This window comes from Prionailurus viverrinus, chromosome B2 (assembly GCF_022837055.1).
Source record: "Prionailurus viverrinus isolate Anna chromosome B2, UM_Priviv_1.0, whole genome shotgun sequence".
Taxonomy (NCBI): Eukaryota; Metazoa; Chordata; class Mammalia; order Carnivora; family Felidae; genus Prionailurus; species Prionailurus viverrinus.
Window position 1 is genome coordinate 100,876,412 of NC_062565.1, and position 16,416 is coordinate 100,892,827.

General features: G+C 46.2%; 1 protein-coding gene across 4 annotated transcripts in view; it reads right to left on the reverse strand.

Annotated features, from left to right (window-relative positions):
- Positions 1-587: 587 nt before the first annotated feature.
- The window catches only part of TRAF3IP2 (TRAF3 interacting protein 2), a 45,572-nt gene continuing 29,743 nt past the window's right edge, over positions 588-16,416 (reverse strand). Inside the window, exons 4-9 of one of the 4 annotated variants that reach the window (XM_047858678.1) lie at positions 16,223-16,401; positions 14,092-14,180; positions 9,574-9,642; positions 8,340-8,456; positions 4,880-4,954; positions 588-2,193 (exon numbers count right to left, since the gene is read on the reverse strand). In XM_047858678.1, coding sequence (XP_047714634.1) covers positions 2,047-2,193; positions 4,880-4,954; positions 8,340-8,456; positions 9,574-9,642; positions 14,092-14,180; positions 16,223-16,401 — 676 coding nt within the window. In that variant the 3' untranslated portion in view covers positions 588-2,046. The other 3 variants (XM_047858681.1, XM_047858680.1, XM_047858679.1) reach the window with 3 other exon arrangements.

Here is a 16,416-nt window from a genome sequence, read left to right on the forward strand (position 1 = left end):
ATCCGTGGTCATCAAATTTCTTAGAAACTTCAAGGGTCCAACTTTCATCACTTGGCCAGGTGTTGTACGTGTGTGTGTGTTTACTTTTTGTTTGTTTGTTTTGCTACCAGTGCTCCCAGCTGTAACACTTTAATGAATGTTTGTGGAACACCGGGGAATAACCCCGGGTAGGAACAGTGGCTGAGGGCTCAGGACAGGTCTCCGAAGGGAGGAGGGGTAACAACATCCCATTGTTAAACCTTGCAAACTAGACACATTTGAAGGTAGTAATTACGGATGTCATTTTATTTACAAGGGTGTGAATCCTTAATGATCGTGTCACCTCCAAAAAAGATTTAAAAAGAGAGAAAGACTTGAAGTTTGTGTTTGGGGTGTTTTCTTAGGCATTTTGAGTTAATCAAACAAGAGAGAGTTCAACCGGGTCTCAAATGCTACGGAGCTAAAGATGCTTGTGTTCGTCTTACAAATGATTCCTTAAGGGATACTAGCTTTTATCCTTTCCCTATTTTTTTTTTTTTTCAACACAAAGACATTCACCTTACCACCCAGAAGACCTCTAGGTTACAACGTAAATGAAACTAGCGTTCTTTACAATTCATTAGCAAACTTGCTTATTTATAGTTGGTACATATTTGTCTTTTCTCTGTGGCGACATACCAAGGTTGAACTATCTCACAGCACAATTGAGCCTTGTTTAAGAGATTAGATAGATCGGTAACAGGAAGCAGTCGCACCCCTCCACTCCCCACCAAGAATCTTCATATTAGCTTACTACTTAGGCCATAATTAACGTAATGCCACCTTGCTCAATAGTTTATGTAGATTATACACATACTTCATATACAGGTATGTTTGTGTGTTTTTTGGAATCAGATGAGCAAGGTGTACGTGTTTCTAAAATTATGCATGTGAGGGACTGGAGAGATTTAAAGAGAAGAGATTTTAAAAAGAAGAAAATGTCCTTGTTAAGAAAATGTAAATTTATCCTCTGGGAGATATAATTATGACAACTCAGTCATTCCTCAAAAGAGTATTTAGAACTTAGGTCCCAGACCTTCAACCATTTAGGGCCGTTAGAGGTACATCTGTCCATGTGATTTTGTTTTGGGTAGGCTGCATCCCAGCACAGAGCACAACAAGGGGCTTGCACTCATGACCCTGAGATCAAGACCTGAACTGAGATTAAAAGTGGGACACTTAAGTGCTTGAGCCACCCTGGCACCCCTGTCCATGTCACTTTATAACGGAGTCCTCGGGGTTTCAGAAAAGTGAAAGGACTTGCCTAAGGTCACATGGCTAGTTAGTGATAGAAGCAAGACTAGAACACAAACCACCATTCCAGCCAAACTTCTACATCCACGGCCACTCCTGACCATAGAGGATATTCTTAGATATACACATATCACGGTGGTTGCACAAGTGGTTTTGTTAAAAAGTTCTACTGCAACAATAAAGCTTTCAAGATTATGTGAAAAGGGATTGTTCAACTATCTGGCTCTACTCCTTTAATACAGACTAGTCTGTTACATGTATCTAATATTATATCTAAGCAGCTTTACTAACATCCCTGGAAGCAACTGCCCATCTCATCAGGAATTAATACACATCTATCTCCTTTGAGATAAGTAAAATACAGTCTTACAAAAGAGTAAACATTTTATTATCTGTACACGAATCAGGTTGGTCTGAGGACACAAGAACATCTGGCTAACTCATAAAAATAGCCCTAAGCGATGGGAGAGCGTTTGTGGTCCGTTTACATTTATCGCAACATCATTTATATGATCTACTCGCTAAGCAGTGAGAGGCCCAGAATGGACACATCAGACAGTTAGGAGCAACATGCCGTGGGTGTTAGCAGTAGGGAAGGCAGAGCAACATGGCCTCTGTCTGAAAGGAGGTCTCTGGAGGAAGAATGCTCTGCAGAACAGGTTTTCTGGGGTCGGGGGGGAGCCCTCTGAGAGGGCCTGCAAAGGAACAGCCTCTGCTAGAAGAGTGCTTGTAAGCACACACAGCATGGCCCTGGGGCTCTGGGGATGGTGGGGGTCATAAGGGTACCACCTGAAGGGTGGGCAGAGGCCCCCGGGGAGGGGCTATGTACTCTTCCTCTCTGAGCAGCCGCAGCAGGATGTTTTTTTTATTCTTGGGCCAGCTGTAGATGTGAGTGTTCTGAAGCCAGGTGGGCACATGCTCCTATGGGAGAGAGAATGACAGGAGTAAAGGCCATTAGAGAAAAACCTGGATTCCAGATCCCCGGCTCCGTTCCCAAACATCTACGGCTTTCCCTGCATGGGCGTTCCCTGCCGAACTATCCAGGGAGTTGTGCTGTTTTGCTTTTGGAAAGGGCTAGCATGTGAGCCTCTCCTGGCTCCGCGTACAAGCTGAATATCTCATTATGGAAACCACATGTGCGCGGCGTTTTCTGTCAGCCTCCCAGGCTACCTGCCCTTTGCATTTCAACGTGCTTTTCACCACCCTCACATAAAAGGGGTAGGACAGAGGTCACGCAGAGTGATGGGAATTCCTTCGTGGCTTCAGAAGAATGCCAAGGCTAGGGGCTTAATCTAATTCGTTTCAGCCACAGATCTGGCCTGCAGCAGCAGGAGCCCAGCAGATCTGTTAGCAGGCAAAAAGCACAAAGCGTGAGCCGGGGATCGTGAGGGTGCGCTTTCTGACCGCCCTCGTGGAGTGGACATTCTGTCTGCTGTGGCGTGGACAGACAGACGACGAATCAGGAAAACGTATAGTGTGTTTGATGGTGATACATGCCTCGAAGAAAAATGAAACAGAGAAAGGGACTGGGGAGTGCTGGGGCAGGGCTGAAAGGTTGCAGCTTTAAACAGAGCGTGTAGGAGGGGCGCCTAGATGGCTCAGTCGGTTGAGCGTCCGACTTTGGCTCAGGGCATGACCTCACAGTTCATGGGTTTGAGCCCCGCATCAGGCTCTGTGCTGACAGCTCAGAGCCTGGAGCCTGCTTCAGATTCTGTGTCTCCCTCCCTCTCTGTCCCTCCCCTGCTTATGCTCTGTCTCTCTCTCTCTCTCTCTCTGTCAAAAATAAATAAACATTAAAAAAAAATTTTTTTTTTTTTAAACAGAGTGTATAGGAAAGGTCTCACAGAGAAAATGAGCAAAGACCTAAAAGAGCAGAAGGGGCCAGCTTTGTGGATGTCTGGGTCCAGACAGTGCAGAGGCCCTGTGACGGGGGCGTGCCTGGCCTGTTCAAGGAGCAACAGGCCAGTGTGGCCAGAGAGAGAGGAGTGAGTGAAATAGAGTAGGAGAGGAGGTCTGGAAGTAGGGGGGCCCGTGTCCCATGGGGCCTTGTAGGCTTTTCTCTGAGGAGATGGGATCCCTTTGGGGACTGCCGGATACACCCAGAAGTAGCACGTGCTACGTGTCAGGCATGGTGCTAGGTGTTGATGACACCCAAAGGAAAAGACACAGTTACTGTCTTGAGGAGTTCACAGTCTAATGTTGGAATGTGAATGAAGATGTAAAGAAACTATTTTCTAGGCAATAGTGTACCAAGGGGGCAGGAGGTGGGAGCACAGGCCACAAGGGACTGTCTGACGAAGTTTTAAAAACATCAATAAAACCAACTAAAAGTCGGTCTCCTTTTCCATCACCATATTCCCAACAGTGCATCCACCCCCAACCACATTGACTCAAGGCACTACGACTGAGAGAGCTCAAGAGTATTGGCAAAGGGGACGAGAAGTCAGGAGAGGCTAGACAGATTGGGTGATATAAGGATAGGCAAGAGTTGACTATACAGACAAGTCAGGGAAGGGCATTGTAAGCGGGGGGAACAGAAAGTGCGCAGGCACAGAAACATGAAAAAACACGGCAGGTGTGAGGGCATGCTGAAATAGCCCAGTACGACCCGAGCATAGTCACTGTGCACACGGTCGGGAGAGGAGACTGAGCATGTGGGCACAGCCCTCTTCTCAGGGGCCTCGTCTGTCACGCTAAGAAAGGTGGATATGATCCCGTGGTTGGTTGGCATCCGCCACACGATTTCTAAGCTGGGGCGAGACAGGGGAGATCTACATTTTGGATGTTCCTCTGCACAGCAGTGCAGACGATGGCTAGGGAGGGAGACCAGTCAGGAGATGCTGCAGTGGGGCTTTGAGAGCCTGGGCAAGGGATGGACATGCATACCATCGCATAGGGTGTGAGCTTTGTAACTGGAGGCATCCCATTCGTATCAGCTGGACTCTCCCTCCTTCAGCACCTGAGTCTCAAGACAGCCCTGACATTTAGGGATCCTCCAGGGTGCAGCTGGGCCTGGGCTCAGGGTGCTGTGCTCCAACTCTCAAGACATCCACCACACCTCTGTCTTCCCTTTGCCAAGCCTGGAACATGGCTTCAGATGGTTTCTGTCCTCCCTCCCCTAACCTGCTGGCATGCTCTTCTGGGGCAAAAACCCACATAGGAACCACAGCAAAGCTCACTTTGGCAACTGTGTAGATTTAATTCCTTTCATCTACAGGTTTGAGAGCTGAGCTATGTGCACCAAAAGACTTCTGTGGCTAGTCAGCAAAAAATGTACATATCTTGACTTTTATGTACAAGAGATAAGAAGTATCAGATGAACAGCCTCTTTTTCTCTCATGAGTTAAAACACAAACTACTTCTTTGTGTGTAATGGCTGTTTGAACAATTAGGGCAGCGATGGTCTATCAGATAACGTCTTAAAACCTTCCTGATCCATGCAGCTGAGCTGAGCGCTCTACGACCTGTGGATCTTTCTGGTAACACTGTTATCTCTAACGACTGATAAAGAGTTCACAAGCTTTTCCACTTAAAATCCCAGATAGCAGACAAAGCAAAGCTCGAATTGTTGAGGTTTGTTTGTTTGTGTGCTTATTTCTTTGTTTACCTTCTTAGCATTTGGGAAGAGCACAGGGATGAATCTGAAATTCATGCTTCCTTGTTTTATGAACTCAATCTGCATCTGGAACAGAAGGAATGTGAAAGTTTGATTTCAGGAATGAGGAGGAGGAGTTAATGGCACCCACAATCATGCAAGGCCCACACAGCGTTTTTATTCTGATTTCGAGGGCCACACACTTCGCCTGTCAGGTGCCCCCCATGACACATGCATGCCATACACACGAATCATTTGTTGAAGGCCTGTTAAACATCACACTCAGTGCTCGACCTTGGGTTTCAAGGATTAGGATACCCTCCAGGGTGTGCTGAGCTGGCTCCTATCTGCTCACAAAAGCCAGTTGTATGCATCCATTCCTAATTCCTTGTTCAGTGATTTTACACTGGTAGCTTGAAATGGGCCCTAATGAGAGTATTTATACCATGGAAATGGGGAAATGCTACAAATCAGGATTTTTTTTTTTTTGAGAACCAGTTTACCGGAACACTACGGATACAATCCCTATTCTCCGAAAGTCAGCAGATTGGTGCGGAGGAAGAAGGGTAAATTGCCAACCACGGTGCAGTGTGAAAAGTTTAAACAAATTGCTGTGGAAGGCCAAAATGGGGGCCATCCATTCTGCATCAGTGATTTGAAGAGTTACAGGGGATGTGTCACTTAGATACTGGAAGACAAGAATAATTTGATCAGGCAGAGGAAGTGGGGGAGAGGGGAAGGACACTCCCAGCAGACGAAACAGCAAGAGCAAACCTTTGGAGGTGTGAAAGAATTTTAGTGGGGTTGGGGCCAGCCAACAATGCTTTGTGGCTAGAGCACAGGATGGGCTAGGGAGGGGATGGGAGATGAGGCTGGGTGGGGCAAGGGGGGGGTGTCAACCGTGAGGAGCTCTGCCTGCCACAGAACATGTAGGTTCCCCACACGGTTCCAGTTTGCTCTGACACTGCTGTGGCCCCAAAAGACTCAGCTGCCAAGAACTGTATCAAAACCAGAATTTTCAAGATGAGCGGAGCTGGGAGTCTTCCCAATCCTGTGACCAGCACAAAGCTCTCAGTCAGTCATCTGATGACAAGGAGATGAGGAATTATGTGTCCCCAAGTATCTCATCTTCCAATTGATTTTTAAAACTGAGAAATCTTCATTGTGCAGGGGAATACAAACAGGACAGAGAAGTGACAGTGGTGACAGTTGGTTATTGAAGTCACCATAGAAACCCACAAACACGGTCTCACGCGTGCGCACTCACACACACACACACACCACACACAAATGCCCTACACGGTGTTTTCTCAGAACCGCTGTCTTTTAAAATCCAGAGGACCAAAAGCATATTTTAAAATGACCCACGTACAGTGCAAATGAAAGCACCAATCATCAGGACAAACACGTGAAAGGAAGGGCACAGGGTTTAGAAGCTAAAAGTAAAGAACTGGATTTCACCTCTGACTTCCCAGGACCCTGTCTCTAAAATTTTGCTTGTCTGCTAGGCTACCCAGCCTGCCGGCGGGCCAGACAGCAGCAGCAGATTATAGTTCTCTCGTATTTCCAGATACCGGCTTTTCGTGAAGTCACTGGCTCTATAATGCGGTTACTCCTGGGTACCTTTTCACTCCCTCTGTCCTAGAGGTTTCTGCTGCCTGGAGGGGACCTGGAGGTCAGCCAGTTGGGCAGGAAGGCACTTCTGTATCAGGCCTCTTCAACTCCTTCAGTGATAAGGAAGGGCCCAAGACATCCATGTCCCCAGACACTGAGTTTGGAGACAATCTGGTTCATGGCTGGGCACAGTCAGACAAACTCTGAGGTTGAGCTGCGTTTTACTGCCTGGCGTGGCCACACACCAGCAGACCTTGACAGGTTTCCTCAGGAACTGGCAGGGACCTGGAGCCCTTCCCACACACCAGCTGTCAGCTCCCAGGACTGGCAGGTTCCTAGAGATGCAGACAGGACATTGAGTGCTTTGGGGCCAGCCAGACATGCAGCAGACAGCCAAGGGATGGCAGCACCCGCAGCCAGCCGTGACCCTTTTCTGGGCCCTGTCCAACCCCCGGGGGGCTGTCAGACTGGGAGAGGATGAACAGGGGGGAGGCTTCGCTCCTGATTCCCTGGCCTTACTCTCTGACCTCACCACCTTGCCTTGGGTTGGTTCTGAACTCGCACAAGTGGTCGGCACTTGGTAGAAGAGGAGACAGATGGGGAACCCCCACCCACTCTGCCTTTTTCCTGTGCTCCTGATCCCAGGACAGACCTGGACTTAAGTCAGCTTCCGCTGAGGTAAAGCTGCATGTCCCTTGCCTGCCTGTGTCCTGCCTTGTGCTGCTTACTTATTCTGTTGGGGCCACTTCGGTGTCTTGCCTCATCTTCCTGTCTTAGTCAGTGATCCTTTCTGCGCATTCCAGGTGCCTGTGGAATGTTACCGTTGAAATGGAGCTTACAAGTTCTAGTCCAGTGGATTTCAAGCCTTTTCAAATCTCAAAATCCTTGGTAAACAAGCCTGAGAAAAGCAAACCAGCTGTGGCTGAGTTGGGGTTGGAGGCCCAGAGCCGCCCTGACCCCCAGCACCTGTGAGAGTCCATCGGGGACATTTTGACCCGCAGGACATTTTGAAAATCACAAGTCTAGTCCAGCGCCCTAGTCAAGCAGGGACCATCTCCACAGCATCTCTGTAATCCTGGAAAGCAGGGAGATTGCTAGCTCACAAAACAGCCAATTCCAAAGCTGGGTGGTATTTTCGGTCAGAATGTTTTGCCAGATGCTGAGCACGCCTAACTTCCTACAAATTTTTCCCACTGGTTTTAGTTTGACCAGATCCCATAGTTTAGGTGTGGCCGTGGATGGTTGCTCATCTATCATGAGCTAAGAACAGTCCCTTCCCTTGATGTGAGCATCGATATGTTCGTCACGAACGATTTCATTCGATCTTTACAACACTGTAAGTATTAGTGACCCATTTTATGATTAGGGACATGGAGGCACAGACAAGCTTAAGCAGTTGGCCCGCAGTCACACAACTATACATGAGGAAGCAGAATTTGAACCGGGTCTATCTGACACAACAGCACGGGTCCTTTTCACTATGCTACTCTGCCTCTCTGGTGAGGCAGGGGTCAGAATAGGACACAGATGCAGGAGCCTGCTCTCCGCACAGCCCTGTCCCCTGCCCTCTTGGGACTTCACATTTGTTGGTAAACAACCAAGTCAGCAGAGCACTGTTTTCCAGAGCCTTGGACGTTCCAGAGCACATGTGAATCTCCCCTTGCTCCTGATAGGAACGGAGCCCCAGAGACGTGGTCACTTAAGACAGAGCCAGAACCAACACCCCCCACTGCTGCCTGGGCTTCTTCACCCATCATCATGCCGCCTTCAGTTGGTTTCTAGTGAAGGACAGGCCTTCACAGAAGAAAGCGCCCCTCTCCGAGGGGCGGCGAGGTGCTGCGGTCCCCCCACCACTCACCATTCGATGAATGTACTTAGTATGTAAGCCATGCTCATCCTCGTCCAGCTGTGATTCAGCACCTTCCACATCCTGTTTGTATTTGGGGCTGATTGCTACAATTATCATCACTGTCTTCTGTTAATGAGAGAGAAAGCATGTTTATGGAAGTGTAAAGTGTGGTCCATTTGGTGAAGGCAGGCTGGAAACTGGCCAGCAGGACTGTAAGCGTCGTGACATGCTCCAGAGTGGAGGGCCTGGCTCATTCTCTGCCCAGGGTGAAAGGCACTGGCCTCCACTCTTAACAGGCTCCTGTCTCCCCTTCTCCCCTCCGTCTCCCTCCCGGCTCCCTTGAAATGCAGAGCAAATGGCTCTGTGAGGAGCTCTCCTAAATGGAGGCGGTTTTGCCCACCATTGTCCACAACCATCACTAATAAACGTCTAATGAAAGCCGGAATCGCTAAGTGACTGTGCATCGTGGCAAAAAGGCTCCGGAACATCACCGATGAAAAGCCCCCTCCCTCCGGCAGCTGGGTGTAAGCTGTCAGTTACTGCACTCTTGACTGCCCTGCATGCCACGAGCGCTTACGAGTCAGCACAGCCAGGAGGAGCAGCCCCTTCAACACAAAGCAAACATCAGGCTGCAGACAAAAGGAAAAGCCACAAAACCCCAGCCTGCTGAGACTCTCTCCCCCACCGCTCTCTCCAAAAGAAGCAGCTGAAGCAGCCGACACGGACACACTGGCAGCAATCAATTTCTATCTTGTTAAAGCACAAAGTGTCCCAGTGGTCAGTATAGATTCTGTCAGTGGAAAACAAATCACAGGGCTCCGAGTGGGCGCCTGGATTGGGGAGGGGGGACGGTTGCTGCACAGGGAGCCTCGCGGGAAAGCTCTGGAGCCCAATCCTGCAAAACACTTGGGGTGGCCTCAGATTAAATTGAATTCTGTCACTCCCTCCCCACTCCCTGCCTTCATTTCCTCCTTTCCTATTCTGGTCAAAAAATTGTTTGCTCTGATTGTTATCAACCACCTGTGTCTGGTTTGACCGTTATTTCCTGCCTGTGCATGTCCAGAAGGGTGACCCCATCCTTCCTTTCCAGGTCTTTGCGCGGCTGCCAACAAGGGAGGCTTTGTTGGGACTTTCTCAGCTTTGGACTAGGTGGGTTTGCCAATTGCTCCTTTCATAAAATAGCCCCATAAGCACATTGTCTTTCCCACCAGCCAACGAGCTCAGAATTTTGGAATGTACTTACATCTCTAAGGTAGCGTTCCATCCACTTGATGATATCAATGCCTCGGATTCTATCCTCAAATATGTCAATCTACAAGAAAAAGACATGGGAGGTGGCTCTTAATGAGAAGCTTTCTCTAGTTGCAGAGCAAGAGAAAACATGAGACTATATGCATTTAAGACTGAAAAAATTATGAGCACTTTTTGCAGAGAGCAGCATATAAGTCTAAAAGCCAAAATACAATTTTCTTAAAGTGTTCCCTATTTCAACATTAGTAGGCATTTAAGTATTTAATATCCGTAATTAGGATATAGTGGTACACATCAAAATGTATCTTTGGCTACACAATAATTATGTTTTAAAAATCTGAGAGATTGGGGCGCCTGGGTGGCGCAGTCGGTTAAGCGTCCGACTTCAGCCAGGTCACGATCTCGCGGTCCGTGAGTTCGAGCCCCACGTCAGGCTCTGGGCTGATGGCTCAGAGCCTGGAGCCTGTTTCCGATTCTGTGTCTCCCTCTCTCTCTGCCCCTCCCCCGTTCATGCTCTGTCTCTCTCTGTCCCAAAAATAAATAAACGTTGAAAAAAAAAATTTTTAATATCTGAGAGATATAGTAGACTACCAAATTGGATATAAGCCAGCAAAAAAAAAATTATATCTATATCTATATCTATATGTGTGTGTGTGTGTGTGTGTGTGTGTATATATACATATATATATATATCTGTAATATGAAAGGCAAACACGATATGATTCTGGAGCATTTTAATGGATGTGTGGTGTGCAAGTACTGAGATATAGTTCTGGTGCTTTACTTGCATTAGCCAGGTCATTATTATGGTATTATGTCCAGTTTCGATCTATATGTTTAAGAAGGATTGTATGAAACTTGGAGCAAATCCAAGGAACAGTCACAAAAACAATTACTGAGATGGTGGGAAAAGGTTTATGATGAAAGTCAAGAAGCAGAACCTCCTGGGCCTTGAAAAGATAGATATTAAATATCAAGTCTTTGAAGGAGTATTTGAAGGGGAGAAAAACCAGTTACTTTCTGTTTTTTTCAGAAGACCAAATAAGAAGGCCTTTCTGGGGCTCAGGCTTTGCCCTGCAGCCAGAGAGTAATGTACATGTGTATGGGGTGCTCTTGTTTGGAAGAGGGATTATATACAAGAATGGGTGACTCGGGGAGAGTGTCCTTGAGGAGGAGTTATTTGGTTCGGCCACACCGTTCTCAGATCAGTTGTCCTAAATGTCACTCCGCCATTTAAGTCCTAGCTGTTCAGTAAGCTCTCCATGCCATCCGTGACCCAGCCTTATTTCTTGTTTCATGTGCCCTGTCTACTTTACTCCCCTGCACCCCAATAGCATAGCCCAAGCCTCCCTGCTCTGTGACTCCTCCCCACTCGCTGACTTCCTCCTCCTCACCTCACCCGACTCAGCCCTGCTGTGACCAGTGCTGTTAGACACTTAACATATCATTATAACATCCTTTCATTCACTGTATGACTCATTTATGTCTGCCTTATCTCTTCAACCTAGTTCTAATCTTCCTGTGGAACGAGAAAGTGCCTCGAGAACACCAAACTGTCAAACACATACAGTATATAATACAAGTTCAGAATATGTTTCTTTACCGATGGCACATTAAAAATAGAATGGCTTTCCTTTTGGTTTGGATGATTCCTACTTTAAAATGTCTGGTAGCCAATGACCACATGAAGTAATCTCGAGAAAGCTTGTAGCTCTCTGTGACTGTATCAGGAATTCATTTCTATTATATGAGACAGAAGCAATATAATGTTGGGGTTGAGAAGGAACGGACAGCTTGGCTCTACTCTTGGTTCTACTGTTGGCTTCTGCACTTCCTGCTTGCATAACTTTAAAACGTTATGGAAACTCTCTAAGTCTTATTATCCTTATTTGTAATATGTGGTTACTAAACCTACTTCCAAGGATGGTTATGAGGATTAAAACAATTGGTTATGAAAAAGGTATATCATAATGCCAGGCTTGAAGTAAGTACTCAATGAATGGTAATTTTTATTGTTAACTGAGCACCTAAATTATTCCCTGCTACTGAGGTGGACTTTCTGGGAGGCACAATGTGCTTGATATCTCTCATTTGTCTCTCCAGGTCTCTACCAAAGTCCACAGCATCTGTCAGGCCAACTTTTCCACACAGCCGCTGTTAAAGGCCACATTGTTTCCCCCAAAACTCACATGTTGAAGTCTTAACCTCCACTGGCTCAATGTGACTATATTTGGAGATAGAGCCTTGAGAGAGGTGATTAAGGTAAAATGGGGTCATGTGGGTGGGCTCTGATCTAATAGGACTGGTGTCCTTAGAAGAGATTAGGACACACAGAGGGAAGACCGGTGAAGACACAGGAAGAAGACGGCCACCTGCAAACCAAGGAAGAGGCCCGTAATGAAACCAATCTTGCTGACACCTTTATCTTGGACATCCAGACTCCAGAACTATGAGGAAATAAATTTCTTTTGCTTAAGCATGTGGTACTTCATGGCAGCCCTAGCAACCCATACGGCCTCCCTCTTCAGGTTGCCATAGCCACTGTTCCCTTGCCTCTTTAGACTTAGGGGTGGTGGCAACTTCCTGCTGTTGCTGTAGGCCCAGGATATGCCCTGTTCCCTGAGGATTTCTTAAAATTTACCTAGAACTTTGAAAATAGTCCTTTCGGGGCACCTGGGTGGCTCCGTCGGTTAAGCGTCCGACTTCGGCTCAGATCATGATCTCACAGTTCGTGAGTTCGAGCCCCGCGTCGGGCTCTGTGCTGACAGCTCGGAGCCTGGAGCCTGCTTCACATTGTGTCTCCCTCTCTCTCTGCCCCTTCCCTGCTCATGCTGTATCTCTCTCTGTCTCAAAAATAAATAAACATTTTTTAAAAAATTAAAAAAAAAGAAAATAGTCCTTTCATTAAACTTTCCTTAAATTACCCATTAAGTGTTTTTCTCAACTAAGGGACTCTTGATGTATCAATATAGTAACTTAGCTGTCCAGGATGGGGCTCTGTGATTCTAATACAAGGCTTCATGGTGATACAAATTAAGGACAGATTTAAATTCCGTCTAAGGTGTCCCTGACTCTTAAGTTCATAAAAACCTGTCTTCTTCTCCAAGGGCAATCAGTATGCTTTTTTGGAAATGACCAAAAGTAAGATCTTTTCTGAAAATGTTGGCCTTAGGACCTGTAATTTGATTTTACATCCTGGTTGCCGCAGTGCTTTCTTTCTCTAGAAACGAGAAATTGAAATGTTGGCTTCTATACAGTCACGTAAGTTGGAATGTATAAATTGTATCCATTTTTAACCTTGTAGACGCTCCTATTAAAAAAAATTATAGAATAAAGAGAAATTCAATAAAAACTGTTAAATAACGCTAAGTAATGTTTAAAATTGACATTTAGTTGCTAAGTATTCTCTTTTTATTCTTCCACATTCCTATTCATAGATATTTTCCTTAATTTTTCATCACTCTCTAGAATTTACTATCACTCAATACCCAAAGGGGGCCTCTGGGAAGGAAGAGAAGTGAGCTCAGTGTTTTAGGAAAGCCAGTCCTTTGAGTCGCCTCCTGTGGTATTTTGTTTATCCTACAGAAGAACTTACATGACTTTAAGCTGTGCTGTTGGAAGGCACTGCAGGGAAACTTGAGGAGTGTGTGCTTCCTGAGATTTCTTGGGCCAAGGTCACAGTGAACTGCAGGGCTGGGTTGTCTACCTCCCCTAGAACTAGACGAGACCAGCTGAGAATCAGGCCATGTATTCCCTGCCCAGAGGGGCTGCTGCTGCATCAAGATGTGGAAGGCAGCTGTGCACAGTGGGCCTTGACCTCAGACCTTACAGCCTAGTGTCCGACAGAAGGGCCTTGTACAATAAGCAGGTGGCCTGGTTAAGCCTGAGGCCTCCTGCATCACAGGAAACGCAACCAAAGCAGACTTGCTTGGTTAAAAAAAAAAAAAAAGAAAAAAAGGGCAAAGGTAGAAAGTGCATTAAGAGCCTGGCATTTCCTTTGCGTTGGGGGCCAAGCTGCGTCTGTGGTCAGCGCCGACTACCACCGTTCCGGCTGTTCAGAGGTTCTCAGGGTCCCTCCATAAGCACACAAGAAGTAACTGCTGGAGACTCTGGAGAGTTTAAAATCTAGAAAATAATTACCTACATCTATAAGCGTTTAGCTCCTCATCACGTAACTCAGATAATACAGTTTAAAACTTCAACAGCTATTTTGTTTTGCTTCTCATTGTACTTGCTTTATTATTTTTTTAAGTTTATTTATTTCTGAGAGAGCGCAAGCGCATGCACACGCATGAGTGGGGGAGGGGCAGAGAGAGAGGGAGACACAGAAACTGAAGCAGGCTCCAGGCTCTGAGCTGTCTGCACAGGGCCTGACACGACGCTCGAAGTCACGAACCATGAGATCATGTCCTGAGCCTAAGCTGGATGCTTAACTGACTGAGCCCCCCCCCCCCCCCCCCGGCTGCCCCTCATTGTACTCACAAGTCTTCTCTTTGGAGAAAATACTTACTGCAGTTTGGAAGCCATTTACCAACAAAAAGTTCACGAATTTCACCACCTCCGTGGCTGTGTCCATAGAATAAGTGATAAAGACTTTCCCTAAGAGAGAGTTTTCACATTTATTAGAAACTAGTCAAATCATTCTATTCTGAACACTTGTAAATTGTATGCAATGTTTCTTGTCTTTTTAGACTTATAAAGTGAAACTTTATCTGGGGTTGGTCTGAGGGCTTATGCCTGCAGCTGTGTGCATCACTAGGCCCCAAGGGGCGGCAGGGGTCTGTCCGAGGGGCTGCAGACTGCCCAGTGTGCATGGGAAGAACAGTGCTGGCGGCCTGAGCCAAGCCAAGGAGGTCTGCTGAAAAATCACACGATGCATTAACAACATCTATCACCCAGAACCTGAGGGGCCTTAAGATCAGGCCACCTCCTGGTTTCTTAGAGACACTTGGCACTGTGCCTGAGGAATACTCTCACAGCAGGCCAAGAAGCTGAACCTTGCTAAGGGGCCACCCAGCAGTGTCCTCTTTTGATTTCATGATGCTCTCTGCTCCCCGAGCTCTTGCTCAACAAAAGCAAGTGGGAGGAGAGGGAGCAGGTGGTTCCCTACCACCTCCTTCCCCTTACCACTCACTGCTGGGAGAAATGCCAGGAAATGAGGGTACACCAAAGCATGGATTGGGAATGTTAGTAGGAACTTCAACAGCTTGAAGGACAGATTCCACCTCTGGGCATCCAGTGTCACTTATTCTCTGGCTCCTCCCTGGGTCAGCCTGGAGCAACAGATGGCATTGTGCCCACAGACTTGACCCAGTCAGGATGGCATGCCAATGTTTTCTCAGGCTAAAATCTTAGGGAAATTTCTGGGTAGCATGTTAATGTGATAGATGAATAATCTCTGTGTGCTGGCTTTTAGTCTGGAAGAGACAAGCTCAATATCAGGAAGTCCCTGGGGCAGGAGGTGGAGAAGAAAGGAAGGTTGGGGAGAAAATATGAGTTTGTATGTATTCATCTATGCTTGGGCTCTGGACTTTTGAAACAAATATCTCAAATAGAAGCATGTACAATGCTCATACTGACTCATTTAAGCAGCCCGACATATCGATGGCCCTCAATGTATTCTTAACGCCTAATATTCAACCAATGCCTAGGTAAGAATTTCCAGACTCCTTTATAGATTATGGTAAGATAAATATGATCTGTAGATTGACACGAGGGTTATATCCTATGCAGGACAGCATCCATTCTCCAGAAGTGCTCAAGATTAAAATGTATAAGATTTTGAAAAGATTAAAAAAAATTTTTTGGATGATAAACAACAATGGATCCTTATCATAGATATCTTCCAGAGCCCTAAATGACTAATGAGCACAGATTCCCCCGATAAGAGTTAGCAAATGCAGAAGGCTTAATTTTCAAGTTTGGTTCAAAGAAGCACCCAGGTTTCTAAAGGGCTTATTAGAATTACCTGAACTTCTCTAGCAAGCACAACAGAATATAACAATTTCACAAGTAGTGGCTGTTTTCATAAGATTTCTGGAACTTACTGTCCTGACTGACCTTAATATGAGAACATTTTGGTGATATTTCAACATTTCTGGTTCTGGCTGCAAAATCTGGAAAAAGAATCATCACCTGACACTTAGTCGAATGTTTCTTTAAATAAAAGGCTTGGTTTGCATTGGTTGTAAAACAGTATGGAGAATGTGAGACCGCTTTTTCCAAACAAGATTGCTCATTCCTACAGGAAATGACCTCGTTCCTGATGGCTGTTGCTAATTTATGGTGAAACACTAGGTCCCTGGCCAATACCACATGGACATCCAATCAATTTACCCAGGGACAAGTCCACTCAAGAGCATCATTTAGAAGAGAGAAGCGTTGGAGTTATTTGTTGTTGGAGTATACGTTTAAGAAAATCTAATGGTAAGCATTTTGTGAGTTTTGCTGGTAGTGTCAGCATCACTAAAAACGATTCATATAAAGTGCTGGTTACTTTTTAAAGCAAAAAGTAAGGAAGTGAAATTTATTTCACTCTGTGTATGAGGAATACCCAAGGTCAGGGATGAAAAATCATCAAGTACTCTCTAAGTAGAAGACCTGACAAAAAAGAAGGAAAAACAACATTGCAAACAACTTACGTAATTCTTCTGGCAAATTGCTTGTTTTCAGAGTTCCTCTGGCTGGAAGGTTACTAGGGGGTCTGGGGACAGCAGCTGGGGATGGAGCCTGGGGAGCTGGTGGTCTCAACTCTGCAGGACACTCCAAGGACTCCTCAGGAACTCCCGCTCGATTAGGTGGCTGATGATATAGTTGGTCCCTGGAAAAGAATACA